This window comes from Salmo salar, chromosome 22 (genome assembly GCF_965601325.2).
Source record: "Salmo salar chromosome 22, fSalSal1, whole genome shotgun sequence".
Classification (NCBI taxonomy): domain Eukaryota; kingdom Metazoa; phylum Chordata; class Actinopteri; order Salmoniformes; family Salmonidae; genus Salmo; species Salmo salar.
The window spans coordinates 60,947,023-60,966,199 of NC_138312.1; the positions used below are offsets into that span (position 1 = coordinate 60,947,023).

General features: G+C 44.8%; 1 protein-coding gene across 8 annotated transcripts in view; it reads right to left on the minus strand.

The window, feature by feature from the left end:
- atp2b2 (ATPase plasma membrane Ca2+ transporting 2) overlaps window positions 1-19,177 on the minus strand; it is a 193,599-nt gene that overhangs the window by 174,048 nt on the left and 374 nt on the right. For all 8 annotated transcript variants that reach the window (XM_082967729.1, XM_045705371.2, XM_045705369.2 and 5 more), the window contains exon 2: window positions 18,268-19,039. In XM_082967729.1, the coding sequence (XP_082823855.1) occupies window positions 18,268-18,472 (205 nt within the window). In that variant the 5' untranslated portion in view covers window positions 18,473-19,039. The remainder of the gene's footprint in view (window positions 1-18,267; window positions 19,040-19,177) is intronic.

Sequence of the window (19,177 nt, forward strand, 5' to 3'; positions counted from 1 at the left end):
CATGACGGTGATTTGAGCTATCCGATTGGCCAGCGCAGTACACGCGCACTCCATTTAGCACCTCACCTACCCGGTGTGTGCAGGACACTTTGCCTACCCGGTGTGTGCAGGGCACTTTGTCTTAGTAAAGGTTCTTAGTAATGGCTGGAACATTGTTTCCATGTTTGATACCATTCCATTCACTCATTTCCAGCCATGAGCCATCCTCCCATCAGCAGCCTCCTGTGATAAGGTTCAAGGATGGGATATAGGGTTCTAGGATGAGATATAGGGTTCTAGAATGGGACATAAAGTTCAAGAATGGTATATAGGCTGGGGTTCTAGGCTGGGATATCAGGTTTTAAACTAGGACATAGAGTTCTAGAATGGCATATAGGGTTCTAGGCTGGGGTTGTAAGCTGGGAAATATAGTACTAAATTGGGATATAGAGTTCTAGAATGGGTTACAGGGTTCTATAATGGGACATAGAGTTCTAGAATGGCATATAGGGTTCTAGGCTGGGGTTCTAAGCTGGGAAAAATAGTTCTAAATTGGGATATAGGGTTCCATAATGGGATATAGGTTCTATAATGGGACATAGAGTTCTAGAATGGCATATAGGGTTCTAGGCTGGGGTTCTAAGCTGGGAAATATAGTTCTAAATTGGGATATAGGGTTCTAGAATGGGACATATGGTTCTAGAATGGGACATAAAGTTCAAGAATGGGATATAGAGTGCTAGGCTGGGGTTCTAGGCTGGGTTATCAGGTTTTAAACTAGGACATAGAGTTCTAGAATGGCATATAGGGTTCTAGGCTGGGGTTGTAAGCTGGGAAATATAGTACTAAATTGGGATATAGAGTTCTAGAATGGGTTACAGGGTTCTATAATGGGACATAGAGTTCTAGAATGGCATATAGGGTTCTAGGCTGGGGTTCTAAGCTGGGAAAAATAGTTCTAAATTGGGATATAGGGTTCCATAATGGGATATAGGTTCTATAATGGGACATAGAGTTCTAGAATGGCATATAGGGTTCTAGGCTGGGGTTCTAAGCTGGGAAATATAGTTCTAAATTGGGATATAGGGTTCTAGAATGGGACATATGGTTCTAGAATGGGACATAAAGTTCAAGAATGGGATATAGAGTGCTAGGCTGGGGTTCTAGGCTGGGTTATCAGGTTTTAAACTAGGACATAGAGTTCTAGAATGGCATATAGGGTTCTAGGCTGGGGTTCTAAGCTGGGAAATATAGTTCTAAATTGGGATATAGGGTTCTAGAATGGGATATAGGGTTCTAGACTGGGCTATGGTGTTCTATAATGGGATATATGGTTCTAGAATGGGTTCTAGACTGGGATCTAGGGTTCTAGAATGGGATATATGGTTCTAGAATGGGACATAAAGTTCAAGAATGGGATATAGAGTGCTAGGCTGGGGTTCTAGGCTGGGATATCAGGTTTTAAACAAGGACATAGAGTTCTAGAATGGCATATAGGGTTCTAGGCTGGGGTTCTAAGTTGGGAAGTATAGTTCTAAATTGGGATATAGGGTTCTATAATGGGATATAGGTTATATAATGGGACATAGAGTTCTAGAATGGCATATAGGGTTCTAGGCTGGGGTTCTAAGCTGGGAAGTATAGTTCTAAATTGGGATATAGGGTTCTATAATGGGATATAAGTTATATAATGGGACATATAGATCTAGATTGGCATATAGGGTTCTAGGCTGGGGTTCTAAGCTGGGAAATGTAGTTCTAAATTGGGATATAGGGTTCTAGAATGGGATATAGGGTTCTAGACAGGGATATAGGTTCTATAATGGGATATGGGGTTCTAGACTGGGATATAGGGTTCTAGAATGGGATGTAGGGTTCTAGAATGGGATATAGAGTTCTAGAATGGGATATCGGGTTCTAGACTGGGATATAGGGTTCTAGAATGAGATATAGGGTTCTAGAATGGGATATAGGACACCGTCTGAAGGACAGTCTGTATGATGTACTCTGGGATAAGATGTCCTCTCCAGTGAGATGTGAGGGGCCATCATCCAGAAATAGAAAAGGAGAGCAGGGATGGAGGGAGGGAGAGAGAGTGGGAGGTGTGAGGAGAGAGGAGGACAGACAGACACAGTGAGGGAACGGGGGGGGGGGGGGGGGTGGAAAGAGGTAAGGTGGAAGAGATGCCCAATAGTGGAGATGTTGCCATATATGTTCAGAGTCATATTATTTTAAAACTTAGAGAGGCTCTTATGTCAGATGCTGTTTGTTGAAGTAATATGGCTACAGGTTCACATGACTCACCTAAAGCCCATTATTCTGGGAAGCTGCTATAGACCACACAAGTCTAAAAGTCAGTATCTGAATAATGTGTGTAATAATGCTTGATAATGTATGTGAAATCAACAGAGAGGTATATTTTCTGGGTGACCTAAATATTGACTTGCTTTCATCAAGCTGCTCACTCAACAAAAACAAGTCAAAAAGTCAAAAAGTCAAACTGTCCAAAAAGTCAAACTGTCAAAAAGTCAAACTGTCAAAAAGTCAAACTGTCAAAAAGTCAAACTGTCAAAATGTCAAACTGTCAAAAAGTCAAACTATCAAAAAGTCAAACTGTCAAAAAGTCAAACTGTCAAAAAGTCAAACTGTTCCAAGTTATCAGTCGACCTACCAGGAATGAAATCATCAACATATTCTGATCACATCTTTATAGGGATGGGCATTTAACATGTACAGCACTTACACAAATGACTGATGATTGGCTGAGAGAAATTGATCAGTACGGCTTTTGACATTCTTGTTCATAATATGCTGTTAGAAAAACGTACGTGTTATGGCTTTACACCCCCTGTTATATTGTGGATAAAGAGTTACCTGTCTAACAAAACACAGAGGGTGTTCTATAATGGAAGCCTCTCCGACATTATCCAGGTACAGTCAGGAATTCCCCAGGGCAGCTGTCTAGGCCCCCATGCATTTTGCAATATTTAATAATGACCTGCCACTAGCTCTTAGTAAAGCCAATGTGTCTATGTATGTGGATGACTCAACACTAAACACGTCAGCTACTACAGTGACTGAAATGACTGCGACAAAACATGTTGATACAAGATGGGGGAGAAGTCTGTCCATAATAAAGCACTGCTCTACCTTCTTAACAGCACTATCAACAAGGCAGGTCCTACAGACCCTAGTTTCTACCTTCTTAACAACACTATCAACAAGGCAGGTCCTACAGGCCCTAGTTTCTACCTTCTTAACAGCACTATCAACAAGGCAGGTCCTACCGACTCTAGTTTTGTCACACCTGGACTACTGTTCAGTCGTGTGGTCAGGTGCCACAAAGAGGGACTTACAACTGTCTCAGAACAGGGCAGCAGGGCTGGCCCTTAAATGTACACAGAGAGCTAACATTAATAATATGTATGTAAATCTCTCATGGCTCAAAGTAGAGGAGAGATTGACTTCATCACTACTTGTTTTTGTAAGAAGTATTGACATGTTGAATGCACCGAGCTGTCTGTTTAAACTACTGGCACACAGCTCAGACACCCATGCATACCCCACAAGACATGCCACCAGAGGTCTCTTCACAATCCCCAAGTCCAGAACAGACTACGGGAGGCGCGCAGTATTTCATAGAGCCATGACTATTCAAATCACATTTTATTTGTCACATGAATACAACAGGTGTAGATCTTATCATGAAATGCTTACTTACAAGACCTTAACCGACGAGGAAGAGTTTTTTTTTAAAGTACAAAAATATTAGCAAAAGAATATAAAAACATGCCTTGGCAGGAACTAATGGGGATCCATAATAAACCCCAGGAAGAGTAGCTGCTGCCTTGACAGGAACTAATGGGGATCCATAATAAACCCCAGGAAGAGTAGCTGCTGCCTTGGCAGGAACTAGTGGGGATCAATAACAAACCCCAGGAAGAGTAGCTGCTGCCTTGGCAGGAACTAATGAGGATCCATAATAAACCCCAGGAAGAGTAGCTGCTGCCTTGGCAGGAACTAATGAGGATCCATAATAAACCCCAGGAAGAGTAGCTGCTGCCTTGGCAGGAACTAATGGGGATCAATAACAAACCCCAGGAAGAGTAGCTGCTGCCTTGGCAGGAACTAATTGGGATCCATAATAAACCCCAGGAAGAGTAGCTGCTGCCTTGGCAGGAACTAATGAGGATCCATAATAAACCCCAGGAAGAGTAGCTGCTGCCTTGGCAGGAACTAATGAGGATCCATAATAAACCCCAGGAAGAGTAGCTGCTGCCTTGGCAGGAACTAATGGGGATCAATAACAAACCCCAGGAAGAGTAGCTGCTGCCTTGGCAGGAACTAATTGGGATCCATAATAAACCCCAGGAAGAGTAGCTGCTGCCTTGGCAGGAACTAATGAGGATCCATAATAAACCCCAGGAAGAGTAGCTGCTGCCTTGGCAGGAACTAATGGGGATCCATAATAAACCCCAGGAAGAGTAGCTGCTGCCTTGGCAGGAACTAATGGGGATCCATAATAAACCCCAGGAAGAGTAGCTGCTGCCTTGACAGGAACTAATGGGGATCAATAACAAACCCCAGGAAGAGTAGCTGCTGCCTTGGCAGGAACTAATTGGGATCCATAATAAACCCCAGGAAGAGTAGCTGCTGCCTTGGCAGGAACTAATGGGGATCCATAATAAACCCCAGGAAGAGTAGCTGCTGCCTTGGCAGGAACTAATGAGGATCCATAATAAACCCCAGGAAGAGTAGCTGCTGCCTTGGCAGGAACTAATGAGGATCCATAATAAACCCCAGGAAGAGTAGCTGCTGCCTTGGCAGGAACTAATGGGGATCAATAACAAACCCCAGGAAGAGTAGCTGCTGCCTTGGCAGGAACTAATTGGGATCCATAATAAACCCCAGGAAGAGTAGCTGCTGCCTTGGCAGGAACTAATGAGGATCCATAATAAACCCCAGGAAGAGTAGCTGCTGCCTTGGCAGGAACTAATGGGGATCCATAATAAACCCCAGGAAGAGTAGCTGCTGCCTTGGCAGGAACTAATGGGGATCCATAATAAACCCCAGGAAGAGTAGCTGCTGCCTTGACAGGAACTAATGGGGATCCATAATAAACCCCAGGAAGAGTAGCTGCTGCCTTGGCAGGAACTAATGAGGATCCATAATAAACCCCAGGAAGAGTAGCTGCTGCCTTGGCAGGAACTAATGAGGATCCATAATAAACCCCAGGAAGAGTAGCCATAATAAACCCCAGGAAGAGTAGCTGCTGCATTGGCAGGAACTAAAAGGGATCCATAATAAATACACACAAAAAAATGCACTGCAGACGTATTAGCAGACAGCCCTCTTATTGTCTTGTCTTCTAAACTGTTTACGGTTAATGATTAGAAACAGTGTTCCTTTGTCTCTGTCTGTGTCTGTGTTTCTAGAGAGCTGTGTCCTAAATAGAATCCTATTCCTATTGTGTAGGAACAGAATATGAGATTCCAACCTGGACTCAGGGGTAGACGTTACATAGTAAATATGACTCCCTCCATTTAGTATGATATGTAATGTTTCATATGGTATGCATTAATTCATGGCTGTCCATCATCCAATACGTACAATATGTTACGAATTTGCAATCTGTTGAGGCTAACGTTGTTCTATATAGTTCCAGATAAAACTCTTTTGGTTCCAATTAGAACCTTTTAGGGTTCCATGTAGAATATTTTCCACTGGGGGTTCTACCTGGAACCAAAAAGGGTTCTCCTATGGCGACAGTTGGAAATAACTCAATTGGAACCCTTTTCTCTAAGACTATACACAGCATTTAGGTCTATGTGGATGTGGAGTGGGCTGGGAGAGGCTGGGCTGGGCTGGGAGAGACTGGGCTGGGAGAGGCTGGGCTGGGAGAGGCTGGGAGAGGCTGGGCTGGGAGAGACTGGGCTGGGAGAGGCTGGGCTGGGGAGTCTGAGCTGGGAGAGACTGGGCTGGGGAGTCTGGGCTGGGAGAGACTGGGCTGGGGAGTCTGAGCTGGGAGAGGCTGGGCTGGGGAGTCTGGGCTGGGAGAGACTGGGCTGGGAGAGGCTGGGCTGGGAGAGCCGGGGCTGGGGAGTCTGAGCTGGGAGAGGCTGGGCTGGGAGAGGCTGGGCTGGGAGAGACTGGGCTGGGAGAGGCTGGGCTGGGGAGTCTGAGCTGGGAGAGACTGGGCTGGGAGAGGCTGGGCTGGGAGAGGCTGGGAGAGGCTGGGCTGGGAGAGACTGGGCTGGGGAGTCTGAGCTGGGAGAGGCTGGGCTGGGAGAGGCTGGCCTGGGAGAGGCTGGGCTGGGAGAGGCTGGGAGAGGCTGGGCTGGGAGAGGCTGGGCTGGGCTGGGAGAGGCTGGGCTGGGAGAGGCTGGGAGAGGCTGGGCTGGGAGAGGCTGGGCTGGGCTGGGAGAGGCTGGGCTGGGCTGGGAGAGGCTGGGCTGGGAGAGGCTGGGCTAGGAGAGGCTGGGCTGGGCTGGGAGAGGCTGTACTGGGAGGGGCTGGGCTGGGATGGCCTGGGATAGGCTGGGCTGGGAGAGGCTGGGCTGGGATAGGCTGGGCTGGGCTGGGAGAGGCTGGGCTGGGAGAGGCTGGGCTGGGAGAGGCTGGGCTGGGATAGGCTGGGCTGGGAGAGGCTGGGCTGGGAGGGGCTGGGCTGGGATGGCCTGGGATAGGCTGGGCTGGGATAGACTGGGCTGGGAGAGGCTGGGCTGGGATAGGCTGGGCTGGGCTGGGAGAGGCTGGGAGAGGCTGGGCTGGGAGAGGCTGGGCTGGGAGAGGCTGGGATAGGCTGGGCTGGGCTGGGAGAGGCTGGGCTGGGAGAGGCTGGGCTGGGATAGGCTGGGCTGGGAGAGGCTGGGCTGGGCTGGGAGGGGCTGGGCTGGGAGGGGCTGGGCTGGGAGAGGCTGGCCTGGGAGAGGCTGGGCTGGGAGAGGCTGGGCTGGGAGAGGCTGGCCTGGGAGAGGCTGGGCTGGGAGAGGCTGGGCTGGGAGAGGCTGGGCTGGGCTGGGAGAAGCTGGGCTGGGATAGGCTGGGCTGGGATAGGCTGGGCTGGGATAGGCCCACTACATACGGTCCATTCTGTAGAAAAGCAGTCCGGACCCCCTGGGATTCATAATATATGATGACCATGTTACCTGAGCATGTTGACAGATTGGTTTACCAGTCAGGAGAATAACCCAGATCATCACATGCTCTGTGGATTTAACTTCACCGCTACACACACACACACACACACACACACACACACACACACACACACACACACACACACACACACACACACACACACACACACACACACACACACACACACACACACACACACACACACACACACACACAGATGCATATTCAGGACCTTCTTAAAATATTATAATATAAAGTTACATTTATCTGGAGCCTAAAAGTGCACTTCGACTGTCCCCATAAAATAACCATTTGAAGAACCCTTTCTGGTTCCTGGTAGAACCATCTATAGAAAGGGCTCTATGTGGAACCCAAAAGGGTTCTACACGGAACCCAAAAGGTTCTACCTGGAACCAAAAAGGGTTATCCTATGGAGACAGCCGAAGAACCCTTTTGGAACCATTTTTTCTAAGAGTATGCGTAGTATTTATTGAACCAAGTAGTCTCAGGGTGCATCCCAAATATAACCCTATTCCCTATATAGTGCCATAGGGCTCTGGTCAAAATAAGTGCACTATGTAGGGAATAGGGTGCCATTTGGGACACACTTTTAATGTCAGCGTTGCTGGTATCACCAGCTGACCTAGAAGTCATGTCTACTGAAGCAAAGGGCCCGAGAGGAGAGGAGGAGAGCTGGACACACCATCGTCCCAAAGAGCACCATAAGCCCTAAATACAGTAGTACACTACATTTGACCAGAGCCCTACGGGGTTCCCTATGTTAGTGCATTATATATGTAATAGGGTGCCATTTTGGACGTGACTGAGTCGCATCTCTCTGCTGTCCTCTCCTCTCCCTCTCATGTTACATGGAAAGCTGCGGTGCCAGTGATGTGTAACAACCTTGTCAATAATGATACCTTATTCTCAGCCTGGTCTCATTGACTAAACGTAACATAATACCTGTAAATCCAGGCCACTCAAATTACACTGAACAAAATTATAAACGTGACATGTAAAGTGTTTGTCCCATGTTTCACGAGCTGAAATAAAATATCGCAGACACGGGGCCTCTCGAGTGACGCAGTGGTCTAAGGTACTGCTCCTGCTGTGCTAAATGCGTTACAGTTAATTCCCGGGCTGTGCCACAACCGGCTGTGGCCGGGAGTCCCACAGGACGTCGCACAAGTCCCACAGGACGTCGCACAAGTGTCTCAAGTTTTGAGGGAGCGTGCAATTGGCATGCTGACTGCAGGAATGTCCACCAGAGCTGTTGCCAGAGAATTTAATGTTAATTTCACTTTCCATAAGCCACCTCAAACGTTGTATTCGAGAATGTGGCAGACCACGTGTATGGCGTCATGTGGGCAAGCGGTTTGCTGATATCAACGTTTTGAACAGAGTGCCCCCGATGGTGGTGATGGGGTTATGGTATGGGCAGGCGTAAGCTACGGACAACAAACACAAAATGTTGCGTTTATATTTTTTGTTTGGTTCAGTATAGTATGACACAGTATATAACGTTTGGTATGTTACATATGATAGAAGGTTACTTATTAAGGCAGAAATGAAAGGAGGGTGGATGGTCGAGGTGGATGGGTAGGCGTATAACCGTTATAAGGTTGAGTGTTTATGAATCTCATCATGGACAACTTTAGCTAATTAGCAACTTTTCAACTACTTACTACTTTTTTAGCTACTTTCCAACTACTTAGCATGTTTGCTAACCCTTCCCTTAATCCTTCCCCTAACCTAACCTTAACCCCTTAACCTAACTCCTAAACCCTAACCTTAACCCCTACCCCTAGCCTAGCCTTAACCCCTAGCCTAGCCTTAACCCCTAACCCTAACCGCTAACCCCTAGACCCTTTAACCTAACTCCTAACCATAACCTTTAACCCCTAACCCCTAGCCTAGCCTTAACCCCTAACCCCTAACCTTAACCCCTAGCCCCTTTAATCTAACTCCTATCCCTAACCTTAACCCCTAGCCTAGCCTTAACCCCTGATCCCTAGCCTTAACCCCTACCCCTAGCCTTAACCCCTAGCCCCTTTAACCTAACTCCTATCCCTAAACTTAACCCCTAATCCCTAGCCTAGCCTTAACACCTAACCCCTAGCCTTAACCCCTAGCCCCTTTAACCTAACTCCTAACCTTAACCCCTAACCCCTAGCCTAGCTAACATTAGCCACCTAACTAACTTTCATGTTTTGCAAAATGCGTAACATATTGTATGTTTTGAAAATTCGGAACATATTGTACGAATTGCAACCAGGGCTCCCGAGTGGCGCATTGGTCTAAGGCACTGCATCTCAGTCCTAGAGGCGTCACTACAGACCCTGGTTCGATTCCAGGCTGTATCACAACCGGCCGTGATTGGGTGTCCCATAGGGCGGCGCACAATTGGCCCCAGCATCGTCCAGGTATGGCCAAGGTAGGCCGTCACTGTAAATAAGAATTTGTTCTTAACTGACTTACAAGGTTAAATAAATAAATAAACACATAATACATAATACATGATGGAGATCCACAAATTAATACATACCATACAAAATGAAACATATAATACTAAATGGAGTATCTTGGCTTTACGTAGAGAATAATACAACATTCGCTGATACCACGTTGTTGTCCACAGAACCATGGCTGAAACCTGATGATTCATCATATAGCTTTCAGGCCCATATACAGACCACAGCTAGATACCAGTCACGAGACGGCAGTCCCGCGGCGTCACGACGGCGTCCCGACGGCAGTCCCGACGGCATGTACACCAGACGGCATGCCCAGACTGTGTTCTATGTAACACCAGACTGTGTTCTATGTAACACCAGACTGTGTTCTATGTAACACCAGACTGTGTTCTATGTAACATCAGATAGTGTTCTATGTGTTCTATGTAACACCAGACTGTGTTCTATGTGTTCTATGTAACATCAGACTGTGTTCTATGTAACATCAGATAGTGTTCTATGTAACATCAGAATGTGTTCTATGTAACGCCAGACTGTGTTCTATGTAACATCAAACTGTGTTCTATGTGTTCCATGTAACATCAGACTGTGTTCTATGTAGCATCAGACTGTGTTCTATGTGTTCTATGTAACATCAGATAGTGTTCTATGTGTTCTATGTAACATCAGACTGTGTTCTATGTGTTCTATGTAACATCAGACTCTGTTCTATGTAACATCAGATAGTGTTCTGTGTGTTCTATGTAACACCAGACTGTGTTCTATGTGTTCTGTGTAACATCAAATAGTCTTCTATGTGTTCTATGTAACATCAGACTCTGTTCTATGTGTTCTATGTAACATCAGATAGTGTTCTGTGTGTTCTATGTAACACCAGACTGTGTTATATGTGTTCTATGTAACATCAGATAGTGTTCTATGTGTTCTATGTAACACCAGACTGTGTTCTGTGTTCTATGTAACATCAGACTGTGTTCTATGTGTTCTATGTAACATCAGATAGTGTTCTATGTAACATCAGACTGTGTTCTATGTGTTCTATGTAACATCATACTGTGTTCTATGTAACATCAGACTGTGTTCCATGCAACATCAGACTGTGTTCTATGTGTTCTATGTAACATCAGACTGTGTTCTATGTAACATCAGACTGTGTTCTATGTGTTCTATGTAACATCAGACTGTGTTCTATGTGATCTATGTAACATCAGACTGTGTTCTATGTGTTCTATTTAACATCAGACTGTGTTCTATGTAACATGAGACTGTGTTCTATGTAACATCAGACTGTGTTCTATGTGTTCTATGTAACATCAGATAGTGTTCTATGTGTTCTATGTGTTCTATGTAACATCAGACTGTGGTATATGTGTTCTATGTAACACCAGACTGTGTTCTATGTAACATCAGACTGTGTTCTATGTGTTCTATGTAACATCAGACTGTGTTCTATGTGTTCTATGTAACATCAGATAGTGTTCTGTGTGTTCTATGTAACACCAGACTGTGTTCTATGTGTTCTATGTAACATCAGACTGTGTTCTATGTAACACCAGCCTGTGTTCTATGTAACATCAGACTGTGTTCTATGTGTTCTATGTAACATCAGACTGTGTTCTATGTAACATCAGACTGTGTTCTATGCAACACCAGACTGTGTTCTATGTAACATCAGACTGTGTTCTATGTGTTCTATGTAACACCAGACTGTGTTCTATGTGTTCTATGTAACATCAGACTGTGTTATATGTGTTCTATGTAACATCAGACTGTGTTCTATGTGTTCTATGTAACACCAGACTGTGTTCTATGTAACAGCAGACTGTGTTCTATGTGTTCTATGTAACATCAGACTGTGGTCTATGTGTTCTATGTAACATCAGACTGTGTTCTATGTGTTCTATGTAACACCAGATAGTGTTCTGTGTGTTCTATGTAACACCAGACTGTGTTCTGTGTGTTCTATGTAACACCAGACTGTGTTCTATGTGTTCTATGTAACACCAGACTGTGTTCTATCTGTTCTATGTAACATCAGGCTGTGTTCTATGTAACATCAGACTGTGTTCGATGTGTTCTATGTAACATCAGACTGTGTTCTATGTGTTCTATGTAACATCAGACTGTGTTCTATGTTCAATGTGTTCTATGTAACATTAGACTGTGTTCTATGTTTGATGTGTTCTATGTTCTTTGTGTTCTATTTAACATCAGACTGTGTTCTATGTTCTACGTGTTAACCCTCGCAAGGCTGCTGACCCAGACAGCATCACTAGTCGCATCCTCAGAGCATGCACAGACCAGCTGGCTGGAGTGTTTACGGACATATTCAATCTCTCCCTATCCCAGTCTGCTGTCCCCACTTGCTTCAAGATGTCCACTATTGTTCCTGTACCCAAGAAAGCGAAGGTAACTGAACTAAATGACTATCGCTCCGTAGCACTCACTCCTGTCATCCTGAAGTGCTTTGAGAGGCAAGTTAAGGATCATATCACCTCTACCTTACCTGACACCCTAGACGCACTTACATTTGCATACCGCTCCAATAGAACCAAAGATGATGCAATCGCCATCGCACTGCTCACTGTCCTATCCCATCTGGACAAGAGGAAAACTTACAGTTGAAGTTGGAAGTTTACATTCGCTTAGGTTGGAGTCCATTCGCTTAGGTTCAACCACTCCACAAATTTCTTGTTAATAAACTATAGTTTTGGCAAGTCGGTTAGGACATCTACTTTGTGCATGACACAAGTAATTTTTCCAACAATTGTTTACAGACAGATTATTTCACTTATAATTCACTGTATCACAATTCCAGTGGGTCAGAGGTTTACATACACTAAGTTGACTGTGCCTTTAAACAGCTTGGAAAATTCCAGAAAATTATGTAATGGCTTTAGAAGCTTATGATAGGCTAATTGACATCATTTGAGTCAATTAGAGGTGTACCTGTGGATGTATTTCAAGGCCTACCTTCAAACTCAGTGCCTCTTTGCTTGATATCATGGGAAAATCAAAAGCTATCAGCCCAAGACCTCAGAAAAAGAATTGTAGACCTCCACAAGTCTGGTTCATCCTTGGGAGCAATTTCCAAACGCCTGAAGGTACCACATTCATCTGTACAAACAATAGTACGCAAGTTTAAACACCATGGGACCACGCAGCCGTCAAACCACTCAGGAAGGAGAAATGTTCTGTCACCTAGAGATGAACGAACTTTGGTGCGAAAAGTGCAACTCCACAGAAAAAGTCTATATCGACATAACCTGAAAGGCCGCTCAGCAAGGAAGAAGCCACTGCTCCAAAACCACCATAAAAAAGCCAGACTACGGTTTGCAACTGCACATGGTGACAAAAGATCGTACTTTTTGGAGAAATGTCCTCTGTTCTGATGAAACAAAAATAGAACTGTTTGGCCATAATAACCATCGTTATGTTTGGAGGAAAAAAGGCGAGGCTTGCAAGCCAAAGAACACCATCCCAACCGTGAAGCACGGGGGTGGCAGCATCATGTTGTGGGGGTGCTTTGCCACAGGAGGGACTGGTGCACTTCACAAAATAGATGGCTTCATGGGGTAGGAAAATTATGTGGATATATTGAAGCAACATCTTAAGACATCTTAAGACATCAGTCAGGAAGTCTAAGCTTGGTCGCAAATGGGTCTTCCAAATGGACAATGACCCCAAGCATACTTCCAAAGTTGTGGCAAAATGGCTTAAGGACAACAAAGTCAAGGTATTGGAGTTGCCATCACAAAGCCCTGACCTCAATCCTATAGAAAATTGGTGGGCAGAACTGAAAAAGCGTGTGCGAGCAAGGAGGCCTACAAACCTGACTCAGTTACACCAGCTCTGTCAGGAGCAATGGGCCAAAATTCACCCAACTTATTGTGGGAAGCTTGTGGAAGGCTACCCAAAACGTTTGACCCAAGTTTAACAATTTAAAGGCAATGCTTCCAAATACTAATTGAGCGTATGTAAACTTCTGACCCACTGGGAATGTGATGAAATAAATAAAAGCTGAAATAAATACTTCTCTCTACTATTATTCTGACATTTCACATTCTTATAATCAAGTGGTGGACCTAACTGACCTAAGACAAGGAATTTTTACAAGGATTAAATGTCAGGAATTGTGAATAAACTGAGTTTAAATGTATTTGGCTAAGGTGTATGTAAACCTCCGACTTCAACTGTATGTAAGAATGCTGTTCATTGACTGTAGCTCAGCATTCAACACCATAGTACCATCAACACTCATCATTAAGCTCAGGGCCCTGGGTCTGAATCCCACCCTGTGCATCTGAGTCCTGGACTTCCTGACGGGTCGCCCCCAGGTGATGAAATTAGGAAACAACACCTCCACTTCACCGATCCTCAACACTGGGGCCCCACAAGGCTGCATGCACGCCTCCAACTCAATCATCAAGTTTGCAGACGACACAACAGTAGTAGGCCTGATTACCAACAACGACGAGACGGCCTACAGGGAGGAGGTGAGGGCCCTCAGAGTGTGGTGTCAGGAAAATAACCTGTCACTCAACGTCAACAAAACAAAGGAGCTGATCATGAACAGGAAACAGGAGAGAGAGAACACCCCCCCCATCCACATCGACGGGACCGCAGTGGAGAAGGTGGAAAGCTTCAAGCTCCTCTGCGTACACATCACTGACCATCTGAAATGGTCCACACACACACACAGACATTGTGGTGAAGAAGGCACAACAGCACCTCTTCAACATCAGGAGGCTGAAGAAATTTGACTTGGCCCCTAAAACCCTCACAAACGTTTACAGATGCACAATTGAGAGCATCCTGTCGGACTGTATCACCACCTTGTGCGGCAACTGCTCCGCCCACAACCGCAGGGCTCTCCAGATGGTGGTGCGGTCTGCACAACGCATCACCGGGGGCAAACTACCTGCCCTCCAGGACACCTACACCACCCGATGTCTCAGGAAGGCCAAAAAGATCATCAAGGACAACAACCACCCTGAGCCACTGCCTGTTCACCCCACTACCATCCAGAAGGCGAAGTCAGTACAGGTACATCAAAGCCGGGACCGAGAGACTGAAAAACAGCTTCTATCTCAAGGCCATCAGACTGTTAAATAGCCATCACTAGCCAGCTACCACCTGGTTACGCAGCCATGCACCTTAGTGGTCATATTCGATTAGAGGTCCCCAAAGCACACACATCCCTGGGTCACTCATCTTTTCAGTTCGCTGCAGCTAGCGGCTGGAACGAGCTGCAACAAACACTCAAACTGGACAGTTTTATCTCAATCTCTTCATTCAAAGACTCAATCATGGAGACTCTTATTGACAGTTGTGGCTGCTTTGCGTGATGTATTGTTGTCTCTACCTTCTTGACCTTTGTGCTGTTGTCTGTGCCCAATAATGTTTGTACCATGTTTTGTGCTGCTACCATGTTGTGCTGCTGCCATGTTGTGTTGCTACCATGTTGTTGTCATGTTGTGTTGCTACCACGCTGTGTTGTCATGTGTTGCTGCCTTGCTATGTTGTTGTTTTAGGTCTCTCTTTGTGTAGTGTTGTCTCTCTCATCGGGATGTGTGTTTTGTCCTATATTTGTATTAAATGTTTTTTTGTAAATAATAATAATAATCTCAGCCACCATCCCCGCAGGAGGCCTGTTGTCTTTTGTTAGGCCGTCATTGTAAAAAATAAATAAAATAAAGAGACTGCTGCCCTATATACATAGTCTTGGAATCACTGGCCACTTTAATAATGTTTCGATAATGTTTACATATTGCTTTACTCATCTCATATGTATGTACTGTATTATATTCTACTGTATTTTAGTCAATGCCACTCAGACTTTGCTCGATCTAATATTTATACAGTACCGTTTTAAAAGTTTGGGGTCACTTAGAAATGTTCGTGTTTCATAAAGAAAAGCACATTTTTTTGCACATTTTTGTCTATTTAAAATAAGCATCAAATTGATCAGAAATACAGTGTAGACATTGTTAATGTTGTAAATTACTATTGTAGCTGGACATTGTTACACTGAAGTATCCGCCCCCTTTTTAAAAAAAAATTTCATCTAAAATGATCCAAATCTAACTGCCTGTAGCTCAGGACCTGAAGCAAGGATATGCATAGTCTTGATACCATTTGAAAGGAAACACTTTGAAATTTGTGGAAATGTGAAAAGAATGTAGTAGAATATAACACAATAGGTCTGGTAAAAGATAATACAAACAAAAAAACAACCGTTCATTTGTATTTTTTTTGTACCATCATATTTGAAATGCAAGAAAAAGGCCATAATGTATTATTCCAGCAAGGTGCGATTTAGATTTTGGCCACTGGATGCCAGCAATGTATGTGCAAAGTTTTAGACTGATCCAATGAACCATTGTATTTCTGTAAAAAAAAAAAATGGTATCAAGACTGCCCAAATGTACTTAACTTGTTTATTAATAACTTTTCATGTTCAAAATTGTGCACTCTCCTCAAACAAAAGTATGGTATTATTTCACTGTACTAGCTACTGTAAATTGGACAGTGCAGTAAGATTAACATGAATTTAGGGTTTCTGCCAACATCAGATATGTCTATGTCCTGGGAAATGTTCTTGTTACTTACAACCTCATGCTAATCGCATTAGCCTACGTTAGCTCAAGGGACACTGATCCCAAAGAAGTTAATGTTGTTAATGACTATTATAGCTGGAAACAGCTGATTTTTTATGGAATATCTACATAGGCGTACAGAGGCCCATTATCAGCAACCATCACTCCTGTGTTCCACTGGCACGTTGTGTTAGCTAATCCAAGTTTATCATTTTAAAAGGTTAATTGATCATTAGAAAACCCTTTTGCAATTATGTTAGCACAGCTGAAAACTGTTGTCCTGATTAAAGAAGCAATAAAACTGTCCTTCTTTAGACTAGTTGAGTATCTGGAGCATCAGCATTTGTGGGTTCGATTACAGGCTCAACATGGCCAGAAACAAAGACCTTTCTTCTGAAACTCATCAGTCTATTCTTGTTCTGAGAAATGGAGGCTATTCCATGCGAGAAATTCCCAAGAAACTGAAGATCTCGTACAACGCTGTGTACTACTCCCTTCACAGAACAGCGCAAACTGGCTCTAACCAGAATAGAAAGAGGAGTGGGAGGCCCCGGTGCATAACTGAGCAAGAGGACAAGTAGATTAGAGTGTCCAGTCATCAACTGGCAGCTTCATTAAATAGTACCAGCAAAACATCAGTCTCAACGTCAACAGTGAAGAGGTGACTCCGGGATGCTGGCCTTCTAGACGGAGTTGCAAAGAAAAAGCCATATCTCAGACTGGCCAATAAAAATAAAAGATTAAGATGGGCAAAAGAACACAGACACTGGACAGAGGAAGATTTGGAAAAAAGTGTTATGGACAGACAAATCTAAGCTTGAGGTGTTCGGATCACAAAGAAGAACATTCGTGAGACGCAGAAAAAATGAAAAGATGCTGGAGGAGTGCTTTATGTCATCTGTCATCATGGTGAAGGCAATGTGATGGTCTGGGGGTGCTTTGGCGGTGGTAAAGTGGGAGATTTGTACAGGGTAAAAGGGATCTTGAAGAAGGAAGGCTATCACTCCATTTTGCAACGCCATGCCATACCCTGTGGACGGCGCTTAATTGGAGCCAATTTCCTCCTACAACAGGACAATGACCCAAAGCACAGCTCCAAACTATGCAAGAACTATTTAGGGAAGAAGCAGTCAGCTGGTATTCTGTCTATAATGGAGTGGCCAGCACCGTCACCGGATCTCAACCCTATTGAGCTGTTGTGGGAGCAGCTTGACCGTATGGTACGTCAGAAGCGCCCATCAAGCCAATCCAACTTGTGGGATTCAATGCTGTAATTGCTGCAAATGGAGGATTCTTTGACGAAAGCAAAGTTTGAAGGACACAATTATTATTTCAATTAAAAATCATTATTTATAACCTTGTCAACATCTTGACTATATTTCCTATTCATTTTGCAACTCATTTCATGTATGTTTTCATGGAAAACACTGACATTTCTAAGTGACCCCAAACTTTCAGCTATAGTGTTTTTTCTTAATTCCCTTCTTTTACTTTTAGATTTGTGTTTATTGTTGTGAATTGTTAGATACTACTGCACTGTTGGAGCAACACAAGCATTTCACACACCCGCAATAACGTCTGATAAATATGTGTATGTGACCAATACAATTTGATTTGATTTGGCTGGTCATTAACACACACACACACACACCAACACACACAGAACCCCCGCACCTCACCCCTCCACACGCGCGCACACACACACACACACACACACACACACACACACACACACACACACACACACACACACACACACACACACCAAACCCCCCGCACCTCACCCCTCCACACGCGCACACACACACACACACTCATTAACACACACATTAACACACACACACACACACTCATTAACACACACACACACATTACACACACACACACACACACACACACACACACACACACACACACACACACACACACACACACACACACACACACACACACTCATTAACACACACATTAACACACACACACACACACTCATTAACACACACACTCATTAACACACACACACACACACACACACTCACCAAGCCCGGAGGGCGGTGTGAAGTAATGTGACTTACCTTCTGTGGGTGATGTTTTGAGTCGTTGACAGAGCCCGTCCATGTCCCCGTAGTCCTCTTGGATCTTAACCACCGCCTCGCTGCCTCTCAGCTCCATGAGTTCACGCAGCTCCATGACCGAGACCCCAAAGCCCCCCTCGTGGTTACTGCTGCCATCGTTTCTTTGGTTCTTAGCGTAATAATCACTGTTCGTCAGGTCCCCCATGATGACTGACTAGCTAGTATTGCTCAGTAACTCGACGAAGAATGGAGTACAAACCACAGACAAAACTTTACAGGGTTGAGAGAGAGAGAGAGAGAAAGAGGGGTTCTCGAAATGAAGAGAGGGATGAATGCCACTGGCACGCGTCGGAGATACTGGTGAAAACCACACGATAGAGAGAGAGAGAGAGAGAGAGAGCGAGAGACAGATGCTGCAGCGTCCGCCGACAGACAGAGGGAGAGCTAAATCCTGTTTGTCACTTTGAGATACAGAGCTAAGATCCCTCAGTCAGCGACAGTGTGGAGAGAAGACCATTACGACCGTATGACCATCCAGAGAACACTAAGGGAAGCCAGCTAGACCAGTGAGACCAGCAACGAGAGAGGCAACGAGAGGAGCAGCGTACGTCCACAGGAGAATAACGATCCCGTCTGGTCTTCTGTTACTGTGAGTCAATCGGGAGCCGCTCCAGATGCATGTTCCCATTCTGCTTCTTCTATCTTCTATCTCCGTCTGCAGTCTGTCTCTGTCTGCATTCTGTCTACATGGTGGTCCTCTTCATTACTCCTTCTGAGAGAGAGAGAGAGAGAGAGAGAGAGAGAGAGAGAGAGAGAGAGAGAGAGGAAAGAGAGACAGAGAGGAAAGAGAGAAGGAGAGAGGGAGAGAGAGAGAGACAGAGAGGAAAGAGAGACAGAGAGGAAAGAGAGA